Source organism: Chanodichthys erythropterus, chromosome 20 (assembly GCF_024489055.1).
Source record: "Chanodichthys erythropterus isolate Z2021 chromosome 20, ASM2448905v1, whole genome shotgun sequence".
In the NCBI taxonomy this organism is placed as follows: Eukaryota; Metazoa; Chordata; class Actinopteri; order Cypriniformes; family Xenocyprididae; genus Chanodichthys; species Chanodichthys erythropterus.
The window spans coordinates 20,822,347-20,832,346 of NC_090240.1; the positions used below are offsets into that span (position 1 = coordinate 20,822,347).

Genomic DNA, 10,000 nt, shown 5'->3' on the forward strand with positions numbered 1-10,000 from the left:
TGAAGTATACTTTACACACACTGCTGCTTTCCAGCAAGGCACTCATGACAAATGAAGCTTTTTAATTCAATCTGGAATTTGACAGAGAATTTCAGCCATTTCTACTTGACTTAGGACAGCTGTTGCGGACCATGACTGAAAGTATTTTGAACAACAGATCAATGTTGTTGCATTTTTTCTGAAACTTGCAGAAGCGCGACTCTTTAACAGCTGAAGTAAACCATAGATGATTCTTTGGGGGAAAGTCAGTTTATGGATGGCGAACTTCAAGAGAGCGACGGAAGGAGACTGGGGGATGTGAGAGTAGTGGTGAGTCTGCAATTCTAGCAAACTTCAGAAGGGTGAGAGATTCATATTTTCACTTCAATTTGTGCCAGGCCAGATGTGTTTGCATATGCTTTCCTGCGGGATCCAGATGCTTCAGTAAAACACCCATGTGCTTAACAAGCTGTGGACATAAAACATGCCCTCGACTGCGATTCCAAAGCACTTTTTGGAGAACGTTACAAGATGATTTATCACAGTATCGTAAGATACAAACTGTATCTTAGAGTTTCACATTCTGGCAATGTGTTTTCAGCAGGCGATTTCCCTCAGATGACTATTCGTTATAGATTATAAGCACATGTCTTCAGAAAGGATTTGAAGGCCTTATCATCATGAGGAGCATTCTTCTGAAAGATAATGACACCATAATGCATTAAATTAGCATGTGATAAAGACAGCAAAATCAGCACTGCCACAATAGACAAACAACAAAGATGACAACTCTGTTTTTCTGTGCGTTCTTCTCTTTTGTTTCCTGTTGACTATATCTGAGGGTGGGGTGGCACAGTGTGTTTTTGCTTTGAAACGCATCAGCTAAATGACTATGTCCTTATGCTGCCTTAAAATCCTCATGAGATTTTTTTTTTTTTTTTTTACTTAAGAGTTTAGAAATCATATGTATGAATGTATGTGTTTATTCATTTTCTGTATCTATAAAAATATCTATTATTTTAAATTTATAAAAATATATGTTGTGTATTTTAAAATAATTTAATTTATATTATAATATATACATCAGGCATAACATTATGAGCACTGACAGGTGAAATGAATAACACTGATTATCTCTTCATCACGGCACCTGTTAGTGGGTGGAATATATTAGGCAGCAAAGGAACATTTTGTCCTCAAAGTTGATGTGTTAGAAGCAGGAAAAATGGGCAAGCGTAAGGATTTGAGCGAGTTTGACAAGGGCCAAATTGTGATGGCTAGACGACTGGATCAGAGCATCTCCAAATCTGCGGCTGTTGTGGGGTGTTCCTGGTCTGCAGTGGTCAGTATCTATTAAAAAGTGGTCCAAGGAAGGCACAGTGGTGAACCGGCGAAAGGGTCATGGGCGGCCAAGGCTCATTGATGCACGTGGGGAGCGAAGGCTGACCTGTGTGGTCCGATCCAACAGACGAGCTACTGCTCAAATTGCTCAAGAAGTTAATGCTGGTTCTGATAGAAAGGTGTCAGAATATACGGTGCATCGCAGTTTGTTGCGTACGTGGCTGCTTAGCTGCAGACCAGTCAGGGTGCCCATGCTAACCACTGTCCACCATCGAAAGCACCAACGGAGCACTCCGAACTGGACCACGGAGCAATGGAAGAAGGTGGCCTGGTCTGATGAATCACGTTTCTTTTACATCACGTGGATGGCCGGGTGCTTGTGCATCGCTTATCGGAACACATGGCACCAGGAAGAAGGCAAGTCGACCGAGGCGGTGTGATGCTTTGGGCAATGTTCTGCTGGGAAACCTTGGGTCCTGCCATCCATGTGGATGTTACTTTGACACGTACCACCTACCTAAGCATTGTTGCAGACCATGTACACCCTTTCAAGGAAACGGTATTCCCTGGTGGCTGTGGCCTCTTTCAGCAGGATAATGTGCCCTGACACAAAGCAAAAATGGTTCAGGAATGGATTGAGGTGCACAACAATGAGTTTGAGGTGTTGACTTGGCCTCCAAATTCCCCAGATTTCAATCCAATTGAGCATCTGTGGGATGTGCTGAACACCTCGCAACTTACAGCACACCTTTAAATACTTAGGTCTGTTCAAGAATAATTTATGCATTTTTTTATTGTTTATTTGAAAGAATTAAAAGTGCAGTTAAATGTCTTTTATTGTTCATCTGGTCGAGGTTGATATGGGATTTAAAAAGTAAGTAGTAATAAGTAATGCAATAATTTTTAGAGAAAATAATTAGTACAGTAATCTAACTACACTGTTGAAGATATAATTAGTAGTAGTAATTAATTTAATTTTTTTTAAAGTTAACTTACCCAACTCTGTTTATCAACAATACACAAAATATATACAAACTAATTGTATAGGCAACATTCCAAACATTATTTATGAACATACCAGTTTCCTTCTTAATTCTTTAATTGACACTCCCAAAACTCAAAGAAAATCCGACTGGTCCAGTTTTAGTTGAAGTATGGGTGGGGGTTTAAATGAGGTCTCAGCCCAGATAAAATTAGCAGAAGGCAAATGACAGACAGAGGAGAGATAAGGAGGGGGCGGCAGCGTGGGTTCACTTCCTGTCCCTGGATGACTTGCTTGAGCGTTCTGGAGATGGTCGTACATGTTCTTTATGGAGCTCCCATGACATGCCTTGTCCTGCTGATGCACATTTTTCTCTTCTGAACGGCATATGAGCTCTGTCACTACTAATATTCACATCAGGGTGAGGCATCAGTCTCAATGTCACTGAAAAATGCCCCATGTTGTTTTAAACTCAAAGTGGCCTTGTTTTATGGAGGCTGCGCCCATGAAACTGAACGGCGCAATGACAATGCACACTGACAGCTTTATTTAAACTCAACAGATCAACAAAACAAGTGTCTACTATCAATCATATTATATCTGAGGAAATCACTTAACTGGGGAGGAATGCAAACTTTTTAGATAACTAAATTCCTTCAGCTTTTTGTTTTTTCTTCTTTTTCTTGGGTTAGCGGAGTTCTTTTATTGCAAAGATATTTCAGAAAATGAAAAGCAATTTATGCATTTCTGTCCTGCCAATTACGCAGTTTGAAACGACTTGCGTAATCCACATGGAATTTTGTTTTCTGACGATGACTATGCAACAAAAAACACTGATAGGAAAATGTTGTTGGCAACCATTGACACATGCACCACAGAGGATCCTCATCCAGTGATGGGAATAATGGCGTTATAAATAAACGGCTTTACTAACGCCGTTACTTTTTTCAGTAACGAGTAATCAAACAAATTACTTTTTCTCCCGTTACAACGCCGTTACAGTTACTGACAAAAAAAAAATGCCGCGTTACTATAATTGAGCTGACTGAAGCGGTTTTCATCCGAGTAAGCTCTCTCTTACCCATAGGACCTGCAAAGTTTTTTTCTCTGGTGTGTACTGCGGTAAGTCATACACAAATATAATTTTAAACTGATAATAATGTATGATGCGCTGTGTGTGTGTCTGTCAGAGCATGCGCGCAAAGCGCGAGCTCAAACCAGAATACCCTTTTTGATGCTTGATCGAAAATATGTGAAATGAGTTTTTTTTTCTAGTCGACTAGTAGTTGTTCATTTAAGCTATTAGTTGACTAATCACATTTATATTAATTTAATTTCTTAAATACTGGAGAGAACCATAATAAGGAGCGTTTACATAATAAAGGCTATATAGCACTCAATGGCACGCATAATTGCCATAAAGAACCGGCAAAAGTAATGATTATGAATGTGACAAAAACAGTAAGGAGACATTTTAATTGTTTATTAATAAAGTAATGTTTTCTGAATCAGTGTCGGCTGCAAAGATGAAGTTGACATTGCTGATTCTCATTGCTGATCATCTGCTCATATGGACGCGCCTGAGATAATGCACATTTCATTCAGATTAGGCTACATAATCAGAGTAGCCTCTTTCTTTTCGTTTTTAATAACTTCATTTTCGTTAAAGTAGATATTTCAAGCATTCTATAGATATATTTCTCATGTCTGCGAGGCAAACAGCCTCTGAGTTTCGGTTCATTTAAGACGCGCTCCAGTTCACGTGCCAGTGATCGCGCCCGCGCCTCCATGTCATGATTTTATTGTCTACTATATTTGCTTGTTATATATTAAATCAAAGCAATTGGTAGATGAAACATTGATTAAAATTAAGATACAATTTTTACAAAACGAAATTCACTTTAAAGAAAGGCTTTCTACAAAGCAAAGCAGGCTTTCTCATGCTGTTCACTAACTTTTCATAATCGAATAAATGGATTTAAAACATAACACAGGACTATTTAAACATAAATATGAAACTATGTTTTCTTTAATGGCTACCAACACAGTACAGAGAAATTTCATGTCGTGAGCAAGAGCGGATCATGAGTTAGGAGTCGCATCAAGAATAATTTATTCTTAGACTTATATGTAATATTGGGGGCATTCAATTTATTGGCATATTTTTATTTTTATTTCATTTTTTTTTAAAGTTACTATTTGTGAGAAGTAACTAGTAACTATAACTAATTACTTTTTTAAAGCAATGTGACCAACACTGTCCTCATCTCTCAGACATGATGATTGTACGATTTGCTTTTTTCGAGACATTTCTGTTAAATTAAACCAAAATGTTGCTTTGTCTTACTGCAACTACAGCACTATTGGGACACATTTTAAGGGATAACTCTACCAAAACAAAGAAAAAAATGTCATTTACTCATGTCATTTCGTTCCAAATTCAATATTATTATTTTTTTTTTCTTTTAAATTATGATATTCTGAAGAATACAATAGTCTTTGTGTGATCAGAAGAGGCATAAAGTCATTATTGGCTGAACATTTTGCTCTCTGTTGCAGCTCACACTGTAAATCCCATTTGCACTATTGCATGTTAAATTAAGAAATGAACACAGTGAATTTGACATCAATGATGTGAAAGTTCAAGTCAAACCTGATGCAACGTGTTTTGCTACGCCTTATTTGAATTTGATGAGATTTCAGAGCTGTGGTGAAGGGGAAGATTATCACAGAATAACGACTTAAATTTTGCTATCATTTACATAAAGCTATCATATAACTTCATAAGACCTAAGTAGTCACATTGACTACTTTTATGGTGGTTTCTGACAGTTTTGAAGCCCTCTAACATAAAAAAGTATACTGGACTTTCTGATTTTTCCCTTTTTTTTTGTCCATGGAAGAAACAGTCTATCAAAAACCATAAAAATATGGTTTGAAACAACATGGAAAGAACATGACTTATTGATTAATATTCATTATTTTTAAATGTAAAGGCCTTCTGCCTACTACTGTAGCAAGTGTGCTTGTGATTACCTGTGAGTTAGCCAGCTCTTGGGTCAGCTCCTGTATTTTCTTCTGTTGCTGGACCAGCAGCTCCTGCACTGAAGCCAGGGTCGTCTGCAACTGGGTGACTGCATCCAAAAACACATAAATAAAGGTGAGACTACACACAAAACATTTACCGGAACTTCACAAGCAAGAAAATGACAGCTTTAGTCAAGAACTAGTGCAAACTGACATATCTGTTTGTTTGAAAGCATTACCAACGATCAACACACAGTGGTTTTCTCTTTGATTTAGCCTTCAGCTCAATCAGTAATATAAGACACCTCTATTTGTACAAGATTAATCACCTACGTCTGCTCTTATATCAAATCAGGGTCTCTTAACCTCCATTAGCATGGGTTTGAAACGCTGGCTCTATCAAACTCTCCAAACAATCAACAAGATGGAAAAAAAGCCGCTCATTTGGGAGGCAGCAGGGCTAGACACTACTGTCCTCACTAATCTTACTAAATACAGCTCATTTTCCTCCCTCTCTGAAGATTGAATTATTGTCAGATTGTGCTGGTCCCGAGGATTAGAGAAAGCCCAAGAAAAACAGCCCTAGCAGGGCCAGAGTTGGTGTTATTAATGGGGGTATCATTTCAAATAACCCAGAGCACAAGTTGCTCTCCCCCTGTTTCCAGTCACACATGCATTCCCAAACAATGCATTAAGTTTCCAAACTGATTATGTTACAGAAAACCAATAAACGCCTCTATAAATCATGCTCTGTAAAGTGTTAAATCAACTCTAATTGGATTAACATCAGCAGATATTATTAGCTGCCGACTGTTGGCTCTCCGGCGCACAGTTCCAGGGCTCTCCTTTCATAGAAACAGCCTTTCCACTTTCTGCTTAAGAGCGGTTACATGTTTCTTTCTCTCACAGCCTTTGTCTGTCTCATTAGGTGACTACTTACAGAATAAGACGTTGAACTGTTTTTCTTGCTGAATAATGATTGTACAAACTCAGATGACTATATTAGTATTAACATGAGATCTGAAATTCAATTTATCAACCTGTCTTCAAAAACATATGTATATAAAAAAAGTTCACTCAAAAATTAAAATTCTGCCATCATTTACTCTACCTAATGTTGTTGCAAACTAGTGTGATTTTACTTTTTCTGTGGAAGTAAAAAGGAGATATTTTGCAGAATGCACATTTAAACCTGGTTGCTTGGTCCAGATGTCACAAATTTTGAAATTTAAGTTATTAAACTAATCAGATGGCTACAGATGAAATCAGTAAACCATATGGGATTTAGAACTACATAAAGGCAGAATTTTTATTCTTGAGTGAACTATCCCTTTTAAAAAAGAAGAGCTACTTATCATCATAGATCTATGTTTACATGTGAAGACTTCAGATGCATCTTCAGGTCCATCTGACATTTTTTTCTTTTAAATGAACTTTTTTTTTCTTTTTTTTTTTTTCAGGCTCCTATGTTTAGGTTCAGTAATTTATCTTAACGGCAATGAAAAGATTATTAGTCAGTTATTGAAATGCCTTATTTTCAAAAATGTCACTTTAGGTCAATTCATTGGTATTTAACAAATTTTATTGTCTTTTCCAGCAAAACCAGCTAAGTCCATGTGCGCTTTTTGCTTAAAAACCTCCAAGTCCATCTTGTTTCACTTTGTCATGGGTGGAATAGAGCTGTTTTTTTTAATGTAGGTTATGTCCGTTTCTCTCAAAGTTACAGAAGCACACGAAACACTGTTGTGTTTACATGCTACTCACAAAATCCTGTCATTGCCACTGTAACGATTTTCTTTAACCTTAGAACAGACAGAATTATGAGGTTGACGACATATTCTTTTGCCAGTGACTGAAACTGCCACAGGTTCATCCATTTCATCATACTCCTCCAATCTTGTTTAGTTAAAAATCTCTTTAATCAGGATAAAAACGTGCAGCTCGACAATTGAAAGCCGGCTAATACGCACGCCGTCATTCATCTTGAAATCATATGATTCGATTTGTGTCTTCTGATTGGTTCTGTGAACTCAGAACTCTTGCTTTTGCTGGCAAAGGGAAGTGGCATTTAGAGGTTTCTGCCAAAGAACGGGTACTTATGAACGGGCAGAGGCTGGGATTTAGTGGGTTTGAAGCAAAATTATTTGATGAACGTATACTCTCTGCGGATAGTATTCGCTCAATATTGGCGTTTTACATCTGAAGTCTTTGTGTGGTCATGGCACATTTACCGAAAGACACCCTTGAGATTTCAAATAGCCTATTCCTTAGAAGCACAGGTTACTGTACATTAAGCCATGGTAGGGATGATCATTTCGGTTAAATTTCTCGACCGACAACCGACGCTCGTTATCCGATTATTAACCGTTAACTGATAAGATTATAATATTGTATAGCCTATATGATGATAATATGACACATATATGACATTAAATAAAAAATACAATTGACGAGTGTCTGTGTCTTCCACGGGTTTATTTTAACATGCAAACAGCAGCATAGAACAAATAAACAACAGAACCTGGATTCACATTATCAAATTGTCACGCACATGCAGCGTTTCTGACAACAGAAAAAAATAATTTAAATAAAAGGCATAAATAAATAGGCCTACACTAAATAGCCTATTTTTCACTTGTGACATGTTTAACAAATTAAGATGAAAAAACAAAAACACGGTGAATCCATTGAAGCTTTGAACAACCGGTATTTTAGACATTTTTTCCGTCAAATAAAAATAGCAGGCCTACCTCAAGGATTGTTATGACCACGGACGGTGCACGTGTGCATACCGAACGCGTCTTTCCGCGCTTTGGGCAAAGGAGTTTCTTTGAAAGGCTCGCGCACGAGACTGAGCGGAATGCGGGAAATGGAGTATAACATGGCCCTAAATTGTACTGGAGCTCACGGTTCACATCGAGAGAAATGGGAACGCGGGGGCACCGCGATGCGACCGCAAAAGGCACTTTCACTTTCGTGATCAAAGTGCATGCCACTGATAAGTAGGGATGGGCATTTATCCAAAATTTTGTATTCGAATATTTGGGCTAGAAAATTTTTTAAATGAAGTTAAACGAGAAAGACGTTATTGTTTTATATTCATCAATATTTTGTAACCATTTCTGAACAAGCTTACGATTAGGCAATATACACAACAAGCTTAAATTAAGCTTACATTATGTCTTAAGGTTTTCTTTTAGTTCAAACTCAAAGGATTAAACAATATGTGTAAACAGAAAATATTAAGAACAAAAGCATTTAATCTCAAGCAGCACGAGCGGGAGCGCCAGTTATTGTACAAAACGTACATAATACACTCGAGTCAGTCTATGATTATCGTGTTTATATTGTTCCACATGTTCATGTTGAGAAAAACAATAATATCCACATGCTCGGTTGTGAAAACGAGCCGTGCTGACAGACGTTGCAGAGACACAAAGATAATAATACATAACTGTGTGCTAAGCTAAGTTTCTAACAGTAGCACTTTGTTTTCTGTTCGTAAATATATCTCCCTCGACGAAACTTAAAGGAAGCATAGGCTATGTCTCAAAATCATTTTGCTATCAGATAAGTGATCATCTTGGCTCACTCGGGGATAACTTACAGCTGCGCTTACCTGTCATGAATGCAGTGATGGACAGCTGTCTTTCCTCACTCGACGGGTATTTAGATTTCATGTGCTTTCTCATTATGGTGTTGATATTATGATAACTCTGTTTCATTAATTAATTTGATCAAAAGTTATTCCATTTTTGTAAGATCATTTTCATCTAAGTAATTCCAAACTTTGCGAGGCAGACGTCAACATTATGTGAAGATCAAATAAAATAAACTTATTTAAACACGCTGCACAGCGCAGTTATAACTGCGAGTTTTAGTGCTTAGGATTTATCATGAATTCACTGCATTTACGGCCAGCAAAGCAACATAGTAAAATTCGAATAGTATTTTTATTTTTCGAATATTAATTACAGAACGAATATTCGAATATTTGACTATTTGTGCACATCCCTACTGATAAGCTTTGTAAATGCAGTAGTACAGTAGCTATTCACATACCAATTAAACGCCCAGGTCTCCTCTCGTGCGTCCTCCCCACTCTGTCGCCGGTCGAGGCAATAATTTTAGTTTCGCTTTTAGATATCTCTTTTATAGATGCCATCAATGCTTTTAACTTTCTAGATGTAATTACCGAACTCAAAACAGTCCATAAACTACACATCCTCACGAAAACGTCAGTCAAGCCAGCTCGCGCGTCAATCTGAGAGATCAGCCTCTTACTTTAAAGTGTCAAATTTCTCGGTTTCTGAATGGACGGTTTTGCTTGATTGACAAACGCTAACGTTCGGCCACGATTTATATACCATCGACCTGTCCTAAAACGTTAGCACGCTGTGATCGATTGCTTGGAGATTGCGTGTTTCTCTGTTCGAGAGCGCATTTCCTCTTCTTCTTGATTATTTATGAACGAAAGCTCACAGAAACGTGAAAATGGGTCTCATTTGAAAGAAAATATCCTAAGCTAAAAGATATATTGTGACTGATTGAAGCAGCCCTTATCAAAAGTGCGGGGGTCGATTTCTGTCTTTTCAAAACAGCGGGGGTCCTGACCCCCCTGTCCCCTGTGCCAACGGCGCGCCTGACCCTTTCTATCGAAATGGTCAGTAC

At 37.8% G+C, this 10,000-nt stretch overlaps 1 protein-coding gene across 1 annotated transcript in view; it reads right to left on the minus strand.

The window, feature by feature from the left end:
- pex14 (peroxisomal biogenesis factor 14) overlaps window positions 1-10,000 on the minus strand; it is an 89,512-nt gene that overhangs the window by 9,310 nt on the left and 70,202 nt on the right. The window contains exon 7 of the mRNA XM_067370900.1: window positions 5,339-5,436. Within this exon, the coding sequence (XP_067227001.1) occupies window positions 5,339-5,436 (98 nt within the window). The remainder of the gene's footprint in view (window positions 1-5,338; window positions 5,437-10,000) is intronic.